The sequence below is a fragment of the Hydra vulgaris genome, chromosome 11 (genome assembly GCF_038396675.1).
Source record: "Hydra vulgaris chromosome 11, alternate assembly HydraT2T_AEP".
NCBI classification, from domain to species: domain Eukaryota; kingdom Metazoa; phylum Cnidaria; class Hydrozoa; order Anthoathecata; family Hydridae; genus Hydra; species Hydra vulgaris.
In genome coordinates this window covers 32566192-32585377 of record NC_088930.1, presented here as the reverse complement: position 1 = coordinate 32585377, position 19186 = coordinate 32566192, and the positions used below count along the sequence as shown (strand labels likewise).

General features: G+C 27.2%; 1 protein-coding gene and 1 long non-coding RNA gene across 4 annotated transcripts; one reads left to right on the top strand and one right to left on the bottom strand.

The window, feature by feature from the left end:
- Nucleotides 1–5513: 5513 nt before the first annotated feature.
- LOC136087590 (uncharacterized) lies at nucleotides 5514–10812 on the bottom strand. The gene is made up of 2 exons (XR_010641911.1): nucleotides 10627–10812; nucleotides 5514–5799 (listed from the first exon to the last, which is right to left on the bottom strand). It is a non-coding gene; the product is annotated as an uncharacterized LOC136087590 (long non-coding RNA).
- A 759-nt stretch (nucleotides 10813–11571) lies between these two features.
- On the top strand, nucleotides 11572–17830 carry LOC101236263 (synaptotagmin-7). Of its 3 annotated transcripts, none has more exons than XM_065810793.1 (7): nucleotides 11572–11667; nucleotides 13660–13749; nucleotides 13944–14179; nucleotides 14327–14552; nucleotides 14713–15359; nucleotides 17077–17176; nucleotides 17266–17830. In XM_065810793.1, the coding sequence occupies exons 2-7, from the start codon at nucleotides 13734–13736 to the stop codon at nucleotides 17589–17591; spliced, it is 1551 nt and encodes a 516-aa protein (XP_065666865.1). In that variant the 5' UTR covers nucleotides 11572–11667; nucleotides 13660–13733; the 3' UTR covers nucleotides 17592–17830. The 3 variants fall into 3 exon arrangements, with proteins under 3 accessions (XP_065666865.1, XP_065666866.1, XP_065666867.1); XM_065810794.1 differs by lacking the exon at nucleotides 11572–11667 and adding an exon at nucleotides 11769–11936; XM_065810795.1 differs by lacking the exons at nucleotides 11572–11667; nucleotides 13660–13749 and having other exon boundaries at nucleotides 13970–14190.
- Nucleotides 17831–19186: the final 1356 nt, after the last annotated feature.

Here is a 19186-nt window from a genome sequence, read left to right as displayed (position 1 = left end):
AGATCCTCGCCGTTTTACTAAAAATGTAAAATCAAGAACTCAAGAACTAAAGAATATTTAACGCTTTGCTTTAAAGTATACGCACTTATGATTGTTTCAAAAAAGAATAAAAACAGCAACCCGTAATTATAAACCTCCTGGGAATTTAAATGATTTTAAAAATGAGCCAAGTAATAATGAGAAGAGTTTCATCAAAGAGTTCTCTATGAATCAGAGTTTGACAACTTTACTTTTATATATTAGATTTTTACTCGAACAAAGAGTTTAAACACATGATAGAATAAAAATATTTTAAAAAAAAGGAACAAATGTTTACGAATTTTTGTATATTTATAATCTGAAATACGACAATGCGATAAGTCTCAAAAATAGTTGCATTTTAATATCTACTTAAATGTTGTAATACTTTAATTAAAACTTTCGTTATAAATCAATTTAAAACATGAAGTATACAAATGAAGTTTCAATGCTAAAAATAATAAATAAAAAATTAACCATTTAAGTACGAAATACCGGTATTTAAGCCTTTTAATACTGGTATTCGAAACTAGACAAAACTGACCGAAATCCCGGTATTCGGTATCCCGGTATATCGGTATTGGATTCCCTAATTACAGGTGTCGTTTTATTATCAATTTTGTACATAAAAGTAAGTATCTGATAAATTTTTAGTTGATAAACATCGGGTATATTTAGTTTATTAAATAAACCTTTTGAGGGCGTTAAACTATTTACGTTTGAAATAATTTGTACAGCATGTTTTTGTCCTGAGTAACTTTTTTATTTTGGTTGCGTTGGTGCTGCACCCTGCAATTTTCCATTAATTAAGGTAGCTGTGAAAAAAAGAAAAGTATATTTTTTTTATACAGTTTTGGTTTAAAAACCTTTTAGCTTTATATAATAAACCAATATTTTTTGATATTTTGTTTTCTATTATAATTATGTGTTCGCGCCATGAAAGATTTTCGTCGAGAAATACTCCTAAGAACGCACGCGAGCGCTCTCTTTTTATATTAGAATTATCAATACATAGGGAAGTTTTAATGGAATATTTTTTTTTTGTGGAGTCTATGAAAAAGAGTGTATTTGGTTTTACTTATATTTAAGGATAGTTTATTCGACTTGAACCATTCAGTTAAATTTGTGAGTTCCTTATTGATTGTTTCAAATAATAAATCGATGTTACCATTAGAGTAAAACAAGTTTGTGTCATCGGCGAATAAAATTAAAGTTAAAATATTAGAAAACTTATGTAAGTTGTTTATATAAACAAGAAAGAGTAGTAGTGGTCCAAGTATTGATTCTTGAAGAACACCGTATGTTACTGTCATATATTTTGATTTTCCTTCGCTATACGAAATGTATTGTTTTCTATTTGTTTAGTAACTTTTGAACCAATCAATGTTTGAGTTTTCTATGCCATTATGTTTTAGTTTAGCTAGAAAAATGTTATGATCAACTGTGTCAAACGCTTTGCTGAGATCTATGAAAACTCCTACAGTATATTTTTTTTCATCAAATGCTTTAAGTATGCCATGAATAAGGTAAATAATGACATGGTCAGTGGAATGTCTTGACTTAAATCCGAATTGTTTGTTGTAAAGAATATTATTTCTATTTAGAAAGGAATAAAGTCTATTGTACATAATTCTTTCTAGTATTTTTGAGAAAAAAGGAAGAATTGAAGTCGATCTATAGTTTACAACGCTTGAAACATCACCAGATTTGAAAATTGGTACAACTTTTTCAACTTTAAGTTTTTCAGGACAAACGCCTTGTTTTAAATATAGATTAAAAAAACTTTTAAACTTTTTTTAAGTTTTAACAAAAACATTGCATCCAACAGTTCTCCTTCCGTAAGTTCACTATTGTCCATTACATTGGTATTATGAGAATTTAAAAAAGATTCGAATTTTACTTCTGAGGTTTCTATTAACAAAATACTTATATCTCTATGAACTGACTTTTATAGATTTTATCTAATAAGCATAATTTTTTTTTTAATAATTAAACACCAACTCTTTTGTCATTTCCTCAAGGTACACCATCCAACTACAATATTATCACTAACTTTAATAGCTGTTATCTGATTAGCATAATTTATTTTTTCTTTTATAAGTAATCACTCAATCTTTGTTCATTTATTGTATTTCCTCAAAGTTGATTATTTAATAATTAATAATTTGACAATTTATATTGAGTTTAATTTTCTTATTTTAAATTTCTGAAAGAAATATGATAAGTTTATCTTTTTTATCTAAAGAATCTTTAAATTTTAAAGAATCTTTTTTTTAATTGAAAGAATAAAATTTTTCAAAAATAAATAATTTATTATTAAGGATATCCCGAAAATGTTCAAATTTTACACTTAAAATCTTGCTCAATAAAGTTATCAAGCATCTTGCTTGTCTTGTTAACTTCTAAGATCATTTTAATCAAAAGTCTTTTTAACTGATATGTTCTTAAGGTAATACTGTTCTTACTATTTCACATTGGTGTGATCAGCGAACAACGCTGTTGTTTGCTTCAGCGAACAACAAGCTTTTAAAATTGAAATATAGGTTTAATAAAGATTATAAATATAAATGAGAAAGAAAAGACCACCCGAGATCCCTAAGGAGCTCCAACCAACAAGTTATATCTAATATGTTTGTGAACGAGGAAACAGGTTTTGGATAAACTGTTTATGATTGCTCAAATAGTTTCTCAATATAAAAAAGAATTCCTCCAGATCCCGAGGTACTTCTCTCCACAACTTATATCTAATAAATTTGTAAATGAGAAAACATCGGTTGTTGCTTATGATTGCTATAGTAAATTTTTTGTAGTAATGTTTGACATTTTTGAAGGTTCTTGATAAATACCAGATGGTATTTTTATGTGAAAGTTTTATATTGAGATATTTACATTATAATTTTATATAAAAATACTATTTTAATAATACCATCAGGGTACGTGGAAAAATTTCCCAAAAATTAATCAACGCCCCCTCCCATAAATTAAGTACCAGTAGGAGATTTCAGGGGGACTTTCTAAAACAAACTCACAAAGCAAGTAATTTTTTCCAAATTTTGACAGGTTGCAAATTAATTGAATCAAGCTTAGCAGGAAAATTAATTTAATGTTACAAAGTAAGTGAGTTTTTCAAAAACTATGTACACAGTCAACATTAAGAAACGGGTACCATATAGATGCGTTTTGAACTGAAACATTTATTGAATTAATTCAAAAAATTATTATCGGGTTATTATAGGTATATAAAGCGTTTAGATTTAGTCTAATTTAGCTTTAGATCTAATAAACGTTTATAAAGCGTTTAGATTTAGTCTATTTAAACGTATATTAAACGTTAAGATCTTGTCTTATTATTATTATTATTATTTATTTCGTCATTTTAAACATTTTGCAATGTTATCTATAAATTTAAACAAATATATATAATTACAAGCTGACTGGGGCAAGTAGAAGTCAAAATGTCTTATCATCAAACCCCTTAAAGTTTCTTCGATTTAGTTAGCGTAGTTTTAATTTATAAAACTTATAATTATTAAAATTATGTTATAACTTTTTTAAACTTTATATAAGTAATATGACGTATATAGGTCTGTATTATAAACAATGTTTTTTATAACTTTTATAACTAAATATTTACAAAATTTTATACTATACTACTTATAATATACTTTTATACTATAAAGCTATAGTATAAGTACTATATATAAGCATTTACAATTTAGAGACGACATAAGAATATATTTATTGATTACCCCATAAACAGCAGGGCAAAAAATGTTTGTGCATTATACCTGTTTATGCTTTGATAAATCAAAAATTGTATTCACCTTGTCTTCGCAGTGGAAATTTTGTAGTAACAATTTCTAATGTCATTATCAAATATTCTTTAAATTTAATCTCATTAGGGGGAGAGTTGCCATAATTGGCACCGCGCCTTAATTGGAACACTTGCATTTATTTTTGAAAAATAATTAATTATGGCTATATTTTGCATTTTTTTAGTAAAACGCTTTATTTTATACGCTTTGACACATTTTGAAAGTTATTCCTCAAAAAGTGCATGTGCACCATTGATTTAAAGTCTTTTGGGGTCATTTTTTTCGTTAATCTAATTTTGTGTTTACACTGTATTGATTGCTCTGGGTAAATTATACTGTTCTAAGTTACACGGTTTTTTGTGTTTAATTCAATGGGATTTAAAATTCAAAATAACAATATAAACTTATCTTTTAAGTTACTGCAAGCATGATATTGCAGTGATATAAGTTGCTGCAAGCATGGTATTGCAGTGATATAAGTTGCTGCAAGCATGATATTGCAGTGATATAAGTTGCTGCAAGCATGATATTGCAGTGATATAAGTTGCTGCAAGCATGATATTGCAGTGATATAAGTTGCTGCAAGCATGATATTGCAGTGATATAAGTTGCTGCAAGCATGATATTGCAGTGATATAAGTTGCTGCAAGCATGATATTGCAGTGATATAAGTTGCTGCAAGCATGATATTGCAGCGATAGAACAAAATAGCCCAAAGTTTACTATGAAGTTTTTCTTACTTAACCAGTAATAAAATCAAAGGGTTGTAGAAATAGTTTGAGCGCAATTTAAAAATACATAGTAACGACCATAAACCTTAAAAATAATATTTAATTTAGTGATTTTTAATCAATAAATTAGGAGAATATCATAACCGTTGAAGCTTTTATACAATTTTTGGTTTCTAGAACTTTAGTTTGTCAAGGTAATATTAATCCTATTATAAGTTTTGAATTAACTGTTTAAATTTTCACTGTTAAGATAAAAATCATTTTAAATCAAATTTTGTTGATTTTACTGATTTTATTAAGAAATTAAAGTGTTCCAATTTAGGGAACAAGTTGTCTTGGTTGGAACAAAATGATACCTTTGCATAAACAAATTTACTTCCATTAACAGTTCAATCAATTAAGTCAAATTATGGTTAAAAGCATAGTTGGGTTGTCTGTTTGTATTAATCAAGTCATAAATGTTTTCATAGTTCAGCCATCTTTGGTTAATAAATATTTGTTCCTTAAGTGTTCCGAGGCAGCTCTCCCCTTGTAGAAAATAAAAGTTCACATTTAGATTACGCTAAAAATTACTAACAAAATAAATAAACTGATAAAAATGTATTTTAGACTACTGTGTTCTCTGATTTATAAATCATCGAAAATCTTTCTAGTATACCGTTCATCATGCGCCGGTTTTTGTACAACATCATCTACATTTGTCTTTTGATTGTCTCCTTTAGATTCTTGATTATCATTGATCGCACCGTTTTCTTGAAGATGTTTTTTTCGTACCTCAATCCGCCATTAAGCTTGTTTTAAATATGGTGCAATAGCACTCAGGGCCGTCCAGAAGAGATTTTAAAGGAAAGGGCAGGGGGGGGGTGGAGGTGATGTACCTCTGCTTTGGCTATTGACGTATTAGGAAAGTTATAAACTATAGATTCTAAAAAAATAATAACCAATGAAGTTAATAATAAATCAACATGATTCATTTATTTTTGTATGCTGTCTGTTTTTGTAACCACAAAAAACTAGGGTAAAATAGGGTACATTTAAATGTACATTCAAAAATTAAGATTGAAATTACCAACAACAACTTTACATATCGAGGGTTTTCTAAATGGAAGTTTTCAAAAATTTCCTCTACCATCTATGTTCATTTTTGACATTAAAGAGTTTGTAAAAATTCACGACATAATATACGCAGTGGTCTTTATCAGATCTGTTCCAGCAATTTTCTTTAGCAAATGCAACTAAAAAAAACAAATAAAAATTTAATTATTAAACCTCTTAATTATAGAAAAGATGAATAGCTACTGTTACACAATCACACAAACTTTACAAAATGAATTTAAACTGCTCAGTAGTTTATAAGACTTACAAAAAAAGTACTTGCAACATGACTTTCATAACGAGAGACCGCGACTCATATTGCTCAACTGTGTCAATGTGCCTTTAAGTAATTTCTAAAATACCGGACTCTAGTAATTTGCTGGCATTTAGGAAAGTAACTGCCATTGTTAAATGCTAAAAAAAGATTTTTAGCTTCCATGATTTAAAATGGCGCACCCGAAACTTGTTTATTATTTATTTATCACCTATTTTGCTTGTTGTAAGAAAGTGAATCTTGAAAACGCGGTCAAGTCTAATTTAATTATTTAGCCAACAAAAAAAGACTTTTCAGTCGTAACACAAAAATCTTCGTTATTTACTGAGTCATGGGTACGTCTTTTAAAAGTCCGTTATTTATTTTATTTATAATACTAAATTTACTACAATTGATTGTTGGTCATCACTGTTTGCAACTAATTTAACAACACTAGATTCTATAGTACTCTAAACAATCTGATCTTATTTTTAATTTAGAGATAAGAAGCTATACAATTTATTAGTTTGTTTTATTCGAGTAAATTAATAAATAATAAAATTCACGAGTATTCATGACTTCAATACAAATATTTACTTAAAATAATATAACAAAATATATTACATTGAAATATTCAAACTGATGTTACTTTGTTATGTTGGTGGCAAGAATAGTTTGCTGAAATTATTTTAACGTCTATATTTTTGTAATATTATGCGTTTTTTATTTTTTTGAATGTCTATTTTTTAATATCTATATTTTTGTCTTTTTCAATTCCGTCTTAGTTGTGCCTTTTTAAACCGCATGGCTTAAGCTGTCGTATGAGTCTTCTGACCAATGGCTATAATACTATATAATAATATTAAATACGTTTAGTAAACGTTGATCGATTAAACGTTTAGTAAACGTCAATCAAACTTTTAAAATATCGGCTTATTTTAGTCAATATTGTAAACGTTTGATCGATGTTTAATAAACGTATATGTTGAAAGATTTGAAGCGTAGACTTTAAATCTATAAATCTTTACATTTCGCCAACCGAGAATCAAGAGACTGTATGTCCACATTTTGTTTGTTTTTTCTGTTTATAATCAATAAGCATTCAACAATCAATGAGGTATGTATCCAATAAATCTAGTCTCAAGAATGATACAACTTTTGAAAATATTAAAATATTAGTTGGACATTCTGGCAGAAAGTCTTTAAAAATTAAATTTTAAAACTTGATTTTTTGGAAACACAAAATATTAACTTACGGTCTCTTGGTTCTCGGCTGACGGCCTCTTGGTTCTCGGCTGACGATTTATTTAAGGTTGAAAAGGTTCACAATATTGACTATTATAAGTCGATATTCTAAATGTTAGATCGACGCTTAGTAAACGTCAAGGAGGTATAATAGACTGGAGGAAGAACGAAGTAAAAATACGTCATTTCTCAAGGAACAATCTTAGTAGTAACATAATTTTCTATTAAAAACCGCGTAACTATCATAATATAAAGTAATCACATTCCAATTTTGACAAAAATTATCCAATGATATTGTTTCAAAACGTCATAAACAATTAAAGCATTGCAAATAAAAGATGGAACTTTAAAAAATTCGCTAACAATATTTAGAGCTAGTTTATTGTTATTTTTTTGTTTTGCTATTTCAACAACTAATTATAAATTTCTAGATTAGAATTGAATGAATAAATGTCTAGAATTAGTTTTATAATTGGTTGTACTTTTGTCGGATTTACAAAAAGGTATTTTATTTTTCTATATTTATAATATTGCAATTTGTTTTTAAATCCAGCAAAATTACTACAACACAAAATAAAATCTTGGAGAGGTATAATAAGTTCCTTGCCGAAAAAACGTTTTTTAAGAACGTAATATACCTATACCTAAACGGGGAAGCAAAAGATAAGGTTCAACCATTTAGTAGAAGTTGTCTAAAATTTTAATATTTAAACCTAGTATCGAGGTATTCAAAAAACAATTAATTTACGTAGATCGTGATTTTTGTTGCGATTACTTTTTGGGGGCTGTCCATTATTTATTTCAATAACTTTTTAACAATTTTTACCTCCCCTCCTCCTTATCAACAATTTGTCAAACTTCCAGAGACCCCCTAATAAAATTACATCAACATTCCATTACCCCCTTTCTCCATCCAAACAAGCAACGCATCAAAACAGGAACCTCCGTCAACTCTTTGGTTGGTAAAAAAAATAAATGGTGTTTTTGATTCCAGTTGAATTAGGTCTCCTCTTACGTCTTTCTTGTAGGAATGTAAGATTAAGCCATTCTTTATAAATATAATTTCTTAGAGCACGAAATATTTTTGTTACTCTCCGTTGAATATTTTAAAGTTTTGTTACATCGTGTAACAAAACTTTAAAATATTCAACGGAGAGTAATGAAGTTGCAGTTATCCCTGTATTTAAATAAAATATTTAAATACAGGGATAACTGCAACTTCATACACCAAATGTTATTGGATATAGGTTGCGTAGAACATTTTCCTTATAAAAGTATCTCTTGGCGTAAACATTTTTTTCAAAATACTAACTTATAAAATAGAAAAAAGCTAAAATACTGAATTCAAAACTAAAAAATAATTTCTCTAAAATCTGAAACCCAATCAGCAAGTTATTACAGCTGCCGCAAAAGACGATACTCTTTTGCGGCAGCTGTGATTTTTCGGTTTTGTTATTTCGGTTTCAAATTTTAGGGAAAACAGCTTAGTATTTTCAGCATAGAGTTTACATCTTTATTTTAGATTTGTCGGAAGATCTTTTAAAATTATCTTAAACAGTGTTGCTGCTGTAGTTAAAGCTTGTGGTAAGCCACTATTTACTTCAGCCCAATCCTAAAATTTTTTTTATCAAAAATTCAATTTTAAACCCTACAGGACCCGTTCGGAAACATGAACAGATACCTATGTAAATCTCATTTCTGTAAACTCAGATAAAAACCATACGGCACATATGTCAACGTTGGCTGGGTGGCTTGAAGTAGAAAAGCTCAGCGCTCGGTCATTTTTTGCATTGACGTTGTTGAATTAGTTGCAGACATCATTTACCAACATGACCTTCTGTTAGATAAATATTTGATTAAAGTATACTTTAATGAAGACGGTGGGTTTCTAAAGGCCTACACGAATATATAAAACTGGAGAAAACAAAACATAAGCTTTTCAAAAGCTGCAATTACACTTTCAAAAGCTGCAATTATTTTTCAAAAGCTGCAATATTATGTTCATGCTTTTATCAAGCGTAAACATAATACAATTGCGTATTGGTTAAAACATCTCTAAAATGAAGAGTAAAAAATTAAGTTATTGTTTGTAACTTTATTTTAAAAAACAATGCTTCTCTCTGTAACCTAATGCGGTAGTGGTGTAATGCGGTAGTGGTGTATTGGTAAAGCCCTCGCTTCATAAGCGAGAGGCTCCGAGTTCGATCCCCACCACGTCCCCGGTAGTACCGCGCTCAACGTGTTTCTCCGCGCAGCGGCCGTGTTCGTCAAGGTTCGTGTTTCGGAGTTATAGAGTTGAGCGAGGGTTATAACCACTATTAAGTACCCTCCTCATCTGTAGTGGCCTTCTCGGTCTTGAGGAGGTGAACATTAAGAATAATAAAAAAAAAAAACCCTTATGTAAATGTAAATTAAATACAATAAATATAAAAGTAATTGGGATGTTTTCAATGTTTTAAAATTCCCTTTAGGTTAGAAAATTTTTACATTAAGTTAAAATATATTTATACACATAAATGAAAAATGCGTTTTAATTAAATTAAAAAAACTATTAAACCAATATTAGGACTACTAGGCTAGTTCTGTTTTTTTTATCCACTTATCCAAAAATTTTATCCACTGTTTTTGAAATTTTTATAACACTAAACATTTAACATAATAATAAAGCAGCGCATTGATTTTTTTTGGACACTGTTGAAAGTACTCCTGCGGCGATAACTTGATCGAACGTTGAAACTCAAACAGCGATAACTTGATTGGACGTTGAAACTCAAACGATCAAAAATTAATGTAATTTTTGGTCGTTTGAGTTTCAAACAACCAAAAATAAAAAACAAAAACAAAAAACGTTAAATTGATTGACGTTAAATTGAATCAATATAAATTGATTGACGTTGCTAAAAATTTGTAAAGTCACGTACAAATTTTAAAACCAATGCAACTTTTTTTAAAGAAAATTATTGGTAATTATAAATGAATAATAAAAAGCAGGAACACAATCTGTGTAACAGTTTAAGTTACATTAATAGTGTTCTTGTACTTATTATTTTTACTTTGAAAGCTTAACCCTATGTGTGATAATACCAAGTCCCCACTAATTTAGCGACAAAATTAGTACGGAACTAGAAGTGCTTTATTATATAGAGCATTTCCATTTCTGTGCGCGATTTTCTATTTTTCTTTGATTTTACAATTAGAAGTTGTGGCTTAAAGCAATATGCATACTATTATAATTTTCTTAAATAACAACTATAACAAAATTTTTATTTTCAATTTTTAGGCTACATGAATCTTTAAATATATACATTTTTTATCATTCTATTTTTTTGTATGTAAATGTTGCAAAGGTTTAAATAAATACAATAGTCTTAAAAACGCTATACTCTAGCTAGAAATATTTGATGATTAATTATTGAAAATATGTTAAGCATGAGTTGTAGAGATTTATTATTTCTCTTGAAATACTTACAGGCAACTTATTTTTATAAAAATAACTACATGAATTCGCAACTTCCATTGACTTCCATGTCTTTCGTGCGAGACCATACATGAACTGCGTTTAAACAATTGCTGTGACTCTATGATACATTATGTAATCCCATAACTTTCTAAAAACCTTTACTAATATCTAAAATATTATTTTAAAAAAAGTATACTGCTGAAACTTATATTTTCCGATGAAAGTTCATTTATAGAGTAACAAAAATTTACGTTTTTCTGTTCCAGGCTTAATATCGCTTCAAACATAATTTTTTTTTTATAACATTATTAATGTATACCATTCTTTGCTTACAAAATATTTATATAAATTAGAATTAATTATGAAAGTAATAGACAAAACATACACGAGTTTCCGTGCGTAATTTTTTAGAAATGTCCCTATATCAAACAGCATTTCTGATAAAATGAATAATTTTTATTAACCAAGATGATAAATTTTTGTTTAAAAAACTTATTTCAATAGACTTTAAAAAACTCAAAACGAAATGAACTTGTATGTATGACAGTTGCCAAACTTTTCTTTTTTTTCTTGTCATTTTTTTTTTGGATTACTGTGCAAACCATGTTTTTGTTGACTTGGAACGAGAAATCAATGATAGTTAAAAAAAAATTTAATCACGCCAAATTTTATCAAAAAATTTAAACGAAATATGATCTAAATGAAACTAAAAACTAAAAATAAAAAAATAATAATAATTGTTCAAAAACTTTCTTTTTTGTGTAAAATTCCTTGTTTCTATTTATTTAAGTAGTGGGGAAATTGTAATTAATATTAATTAAGAATTACGTAACATGTAACAAAATGCGATAGGTAACAATCAACAAAAGATCCTGAATGTTGAAAATAATTGTTTTTTACTAATGACTTAAGTTTCCTTATAAAAAATCATATTAAATTTCCACTTTATTTTTTAAAAGAAAGATTTAGAAAAACAATAATATAAAAATAATTTGTAGTTTTTTTTCTTCTAGAAATAATTAAAAACAGAAAGGTTACTGCCAAAATTAGGTAATTTTTTCTAAACATTTTTCTTGACTTTTCTTTAAAATTTGCTAACTATTTACCGTTATGGCGGAGCATAAATTTGTCACTTTTACTTTTATCAAATTGACAAATCAGTGCTTGAAACATTAATAACAACAACAACAACAAAAATTTAGATCGGAATTAAGATTATTTTTAAAGAGAATATTTATTCCTTGAAAGATATTGGTAAAAACTAAAAAAAAGTTTAAACCAAATATGGTATGAACGCATATTCTGTTTTTACCAATAAGGTATTTTTTTTTATTATTCTTTTGTTTTAGCTTAAAATATTTATTTTTTATTTGTATTATCATTTAAAAATTTAATTCTTATAAATGAATTTCTCAATAATAAGATAGCTTAATGACAATACTTAGTAAAAACATTGAACGTCGTTTTTATAAACTTAAAGTTAAATTGTTAAATATTAATTAGTCGACATGTCGTTTCGTCGAGCTGTCATATCGTTCTATTTAATTTAGAGTTATCATGTTGTTCTAATTAAATTATAGTCGTCATGTCGTACTAATTATAATCATGATTGCCGTTCTTTCAAGTAAAGCTTTTATGATGTCAGAAGTATATTAACATGTACAATTTTACATTTTAAAACAAACGCCGTTTAAATAAAAAAATAAAGCAAAGATTGTATAATTTTATTAGCTCTAAGCTTATTTTGTTGCATGGTCCACTACATCTGGTTTATAAAACGAGTTATTTGTATAATTACAAATTGTTACAAACTTATATGAGTTTATCAGATTCTAATAAATTCGTCATTTGCAATAAAAATAAAATTTAAATTTCTTTGATTCTATTATTATCATAAACTTTAAATAGCTTGATTCTTTTCTTTAAAGATCGTGATCCAAAAACAATCATAGGTCATTTAACTTAATGTTAATTTCGAAAACATTTTTTAGTTTTTGCTATAAACGTAAATCGTTAAAATTGCAATCAAAGTAAAACCATTATTAAATAATTTAACATCTTTTCATAAAAAACCTTTAAATGTCCCTGTGTACAAAAATAACTTTTAGCCTTTATACATCTCTACTAAAATTGCGATCTATTGCTTATAAGAATAAACAATAAGATAAATGAAGGTAAATAAACAAATGTTGTTTTGGAAACATAACTGTTGTAAAAATGATTTTTTTCATTGGTTGCACACAATAAAACAACACAATAAAAGTCTTTGCGCATCAAACCACCGCCCACAAAAAGTCTCTACCTTATAGAGAAAACAGAGTAAGTTTAAACAGTTGTTGTTTGAACAGCGGCCTACCACTAAGAATGCGGTAAAATTCCGCTACATTGATCTCTATTTTATTTACTTTATTTTTGTTTTTTTAACTTACAGATAAAATTGGAATTATAATTACAACTGTTTAGTTTATATATATATATATATATATATATATATATATATATATATATATATATATATATATATATATATATATATATATATATATATATATATATGCATATATATATGCACACATATATATATATATATATACATATATATATACATATATATATATATATATATATATATATATATATATATATATATATATATACATATGTATATATATATCAATATATATATATATATAAATATATATATATATATATATATATAAATATATATATATATAAATATATATAATAATATATATATATATATTTATAATAGTATATATATATATAATATATATCTATATGTATGTATATATATATATATATATATTTATATAAATATATATATATATATATACATATATATATATATATATTTATATATACATATATATATATATATATATATATATATATATATATATATATATATATATATATATATATATATATATATATATATATATATATGTATGTATGTATGTATGTATATACATATATATATATACACATGTATGTAATATGTAAACTTTTGTTTTACGTTAGTAAGAAAGGAAGAAAAAGGAAGAAAAAAAGTTCTCATAAAAAAAGTTGTTCTCATAGTTGACATAAATACAAAAATGAACATATTAACAAGTAATTATTTTTTTATTACATAGCATCAATATAATTTATGTTCTGCAGTTTATTAAAACTCCGGCAAAATTAAAACAAGAAACAATTTTTTATTTTCAACTAAAAATTTATAATCATCTTTGTTAAGTAATTATTTTTTGTTTAAAAATACATCCTATTTATAGTTTTTGCTTATCTGGTTACGCTTTTTCTAGTTGTGCTTCTATCTTCTGCGTTTGTCATAAGTTTTTTAATGGCATTACTTGTTTATAAGTTTTGTAAACACCAACAGTTTCAAAAGAAAAAAACGCTTTTTGGAGGAAATTTATTTGTAACTAAAAAGAAACAAAGTAGGAAAGAAATCGAATTTAGTTTGCCTGTTTCGTATCGAACTCTAAAAGCTCAAACCCCTTTTTTGCAAAACGAAAGTTACTACAAAACAGACGAAAAGGTTAGAAAAATGTGAGCTTTTTTGATATTTTTGAACGTTTAAATAAAAAATTTTAATATTTTAAATAAATTTATTTTTTCTTTGAAAAATATTAATTTTTAATAATTTTGTTTAAATTCTTTTTAAACTTTTAACTTTTCTTGTTAGGACCTTCAACCTTTAATGTCCCGCAAAGTTTCTTCATCTATTCGCCCTTCGATTTATAACGAGCAAAACTCTCCATTTTCATCATCAGTATCTGGCGACGAAAAACCTGTAGAAACCTCGCCGTTATCTCAGTATAAAGATGCTCCTTTACTCACTACCTTCCAGAAGAAGCAAAGGAAAATTAGTACCAGTGCACTTGATCATCTCGCAAAGCAGGGAAAAAGAGGCAACTGATTTCCAAGTTTCTGGAAAAATATTTTTTAAATATTCATTATTTATTAATAATAAATTAAATTAAATTATTACAATATGTACAACAGAACTTGTTGTATATGAAAAAAAGAGCCAAATGAGAAACTATAAAATGATATAAAATAATTTTCTAGTATCAACTCTTGATCTTCGCGATGTCACTTTAGTCGAAAGTTCATTCGAAGAATCACAAGAAAAAATCGAGGAGGATGTTTTTAGAAAATGTGATAAAAAGTTGTCTGTTGTTAGTAGTGAGGATGCAACTGATTTATATACAGATCAAATTACTGTTTCAAATACTTTAATTGGTCCAGAACACCGAAGAATAGCCGATAGGCGTTCTATAAAAAATAGCGGGTTACCTTCCCATATTCATGCTATACGAACATATAAAAAGTCAGGTAAAATATATTTTTCTATAACGCATGTTCACCATGAAAAGGTGTTGCACGTGGATGTGCAGAGGGTAATGATTATTGGATCCAAGCGAGATATTGCCGACACGCATCCGTTTGTTCAATTATATTTAATACCTGGAAAAAAGCAAAAACAAACAACAAAGTTTCAAAAGGCAACAAAGGAACCAGTTTTCAACGAACTAATTGTTTTCACAGACGTTGAAAAAAGTGAACTGGAAGGTTACCGACTAAAGCTAAAAGTCTTAAGTTACTCAAGACTTCGAAAAAACGACTTACTTGGTGAAGTAGAGATGTCCTTAGGTTCAATTGACAATCATTTAAAAGAAAGTTTCAACTTGGATTTGTTTCTAAAACGCTCTCAGGTAAACTTTTTGTAGATTTAAAAAATTTTTTAAATTTTTTGAGATTAAAATAGCGTCATGTTACGTTCTAAGGAATATTAGAAGGGGAGAGGGGGAAGGGAGTATAGAAAGGTAGTTTATTCCTATACAATTTATAGTATAAACTTCAATAGTAATAGCTTATATTTTTTAGGTGCTTGAGATAACTTCCAGACATGGAGCGAACTCCAAACGTTTGTATGTTTGTACTTATGTCAAATAAGAACGCTTTGCAAAAGATTGCGATAACTAGAGCAAGGTAATAGCCGACTACACGGGTTTTAAAGTGGAGAAACACAATTGTTAATTTCTAAAAAAATTCCTCTATATCTTGAAATTTAAAAAAAAAATATGGTCCTTAAAAAAAAATTGGTGTAGTCGGCTCTGCAAGAGAACAAAACCTCTTGTCTCTACTTTCCCTACTCTAAACAAGAGAGGAAGAAATTTATAAAATAATTTTTTTAATAATCTCAACTAAATTTACCTCATTATTAAATTTTAAAATTCATACAATAGTCTCTTAGCGTTCAAAAATTATGGACATATAAAGTTTGAACTTCGCTTCATTTGGCTCCAATCTTTTGCAAATATGGCTTCAATCATCACAAAGATCTATTGCAAACAATCCTTATTTAACATAAGTATTAAATATAAATGTTTGGAGTTTGTTCCATGTCTGGAAGTTAGCTACCTCAAACATCAAAAAAACGCTGTATTTTTCCTGAATGTATCAACACTTTTTAAGTCTAAAGAAATCCATTAAAGGCGTATAACAAAATTTAGAAAAATCAATAGTTTATAAAATTTCTAAACACACTTAATTTACACCATTATCTATGATAGTACAAAAAATAATATCTATATTTTTTTAAAAAAAGCGTTTTTTGACATCGTAACACCTATATGTATTGTGTAATTACTTGTAACGTCTGCGTAGGTGTTCTTCTTTATTCCGGATCTTTTAACATTACTTTTTTTTTATCTTTTTCATTATTTCTAAAACCGCACAACCTGGAAGACCATTACAATTAACTTCAAGTTTAAGATGGTTTCAGTTCATATATGTTTTATAGATGATCGGTCTTCGAACACTTTAACTCAAAGAGCGTTTCTTCCAGTTAAAGTTTTATCGTTGTATTGTCACCAACTAACATATGATTTTTCTAGCGACATTTGGATTCTTTAAAAATAAATAAGGGACAGAGGTTTTTAAAAACTGTTTTTTTTTTGTTGCAATGGTGATGAATACCTGGACAAACTATTTGCTAGCAATCTGAAAATAAATTTCTTTTTTTAATGTAATTTTTCGAGTTTCTTTGTAGGTTATTTCAGAAAAATTAACTACTTCTAGTACCCAGCCCTATCAACAACGTAATTTATAATTTCATTAAATAATTTTGGCGCACAAAAGAGCTCGTATAAAGTTTAGAAACCCCTCATTGTTTAATTTCTATACAGTTTTAGAAAAAAGATAAAATTGTTTAAGAAAGTTTTAAAATTTTTTCGAAGGTTTTTATCAAATAGCAACTAACTTGAAAGAGTGATTTAAGAAACCCTGAACTAAATATATCTTTATATATCTAAATGAAAACGTTTTAGTTTTCAGTTAAAGATATATTTAGTTCAGGGATATTTTTCAAGATATATTTTAGTAATCTGTCGCAAATATTTTCATTTTTCTTTTTAATACTTTTTGTAGAACTCCTTAGCATCGCTACATGTGTCACTTTGCCATCAAGCAACCTATAATAAACTTGAAGTTATCGTTAAAGAAGCAAGAAATTTAACAAAATCTATAAGTAAGATAATGATTTTTATTCCTATTTTTTCTTTTTTTTTTTTGCATTACAAAAATTATTATCTGATAAAACATTTGTTTAAAAAAAAGGCTCGTACGTTACTTTGTCATTGTTTCGAGAAAGTTCAATAGAACGCAAGGATACACTTATAAAACGAAATTGTCGTGATCCTGTTTACGAAGAATCTTTGGAGTTTAATATTTCCACAGATTTTTCAAAGCCGCTTACAACATTTACATTAGTGGCTACTATTAACAATGTAACATTGGTGGGGAAAGATGTAGTTATTGGTCACGTGATTTTCAGTCTTACATCGCCGCAAAAGTCTGCCGCTGATCATTGGAAACGCGTACAAGACACCCCCCATCGTTATCATTCTGAGTGGCATTCACTTATTGATCCAGATGAGATTTAAAAGCATGCTTGTTTTTGATACGTTTTTGTATTTATACTGTATTTATTATTTAGCAATTTCTAACTTACATATTTAGAAAAGGTCAAACTAATAATTTAGTAATATACGTTGAAAGATTGGTTTGCATGCAAGACTTTTTTCAATTACACCACCGTAAAATTGAGATAACTTTGACTGGGTACATGATTTGACCAAATTGTAAATAATAAAATTAATTGATAAAAAGCACTTTGTTTGTTTTTATGTTTTTCTAAATTTAAGTTTAACGTAAAAGTAAAATTTTTATTATTATTTATTACATTTACATTTTACACTTGATTTTAGACTCGTTGCTTGGATCCATAAGTCATATAATTGCTTTTCTAAATTATAAAGACACTAAAAATGTAGGGAGCCCCTGATAGAAAATCGTTCAAAAAATATTTGAGGTATAATGGTTGCATATATGCTTATATAATAACTCAGGCTTGAGCACTTTAAATTAGTTTAAAAAATCATTAAGTAAAGAAATACCAACCTGACAATTAGAACTAATTTGTAAACATAATGTATTGGTTTTAGCCTAAGCTTATTTTTGATTTATGTTTTAGATAATAATAGTAATGTTATTGATTTTTAGTTTCTGTTTTTTGAATAATATAAATTGAATTTAATGTATTAGTAATATAAAATAAATGAATAATAGAAATTTTATCTTTAGCATAGATATTGCACCAAGACGTTATAAACGTGTAATTGGAATGCTGTTTTTAACCTTTAAAATTTTTATTTCAACAAAAATAAATAAGCTTAAAGGGTTTCGTAATAAAAAATTAGGTAGTTGTACTAAAATTGATAAACACAGCAAATTATGCTAAAACTATGCCCTCGGATGTCTCGGATTTTTAGTTGATTATTAAGATTTTTTTTGTTTAGTAAAAATTTGGTGTATGCAAATTGTAAAGAAACGATTATTTGGCTATTTGCAGGAAATATTCGTTGCAATAAATGAGTTTTCTATTCATTCCTAAATAGAAAAAAAAAACAATTCGTGCTTGATTTGCGTTCTGTGTACCGTAAATGGGGTTACTTGGGTCAGCCGTAAAACTTAGGGTTACTTGGGTCAAATTTTGAGCTCTTAAATAATGGATACCTTAATAACAACGTGATTAGAAATAGTTAGGAAAATTTTATTGGTCCAACGTATGTATAAAAATCGCAAAAGTTGTTTTTCCGATCTAAACCTGACGTTGATCCAATGTATAGAGATTAACGTTGATGCAATGTATATGGATCAACGTTGACCAAATGTGTATAACCTCACATTGATCCAATGTATATGGATTAGTGTTGATCAAATGTTTATAACCCAACTTTAATCCAATGCGTATGGATTAACGTTGGGTTGTATACATTGGATCAACATTGCCTTATATACATTGGAATAACGTTGAATTTCATACTGTGGATCAACGTTGTTTTTGTATCAATAAAAAACAGATATACAAATACATATTTGTATAGTTTATGAGAACAAGAGTAAGCAAGCATTTTGTTTCTTTTAATGCACTTTCGTTACAAAATCTTAGCAAAACAATAATAAAATTATTCAAAGT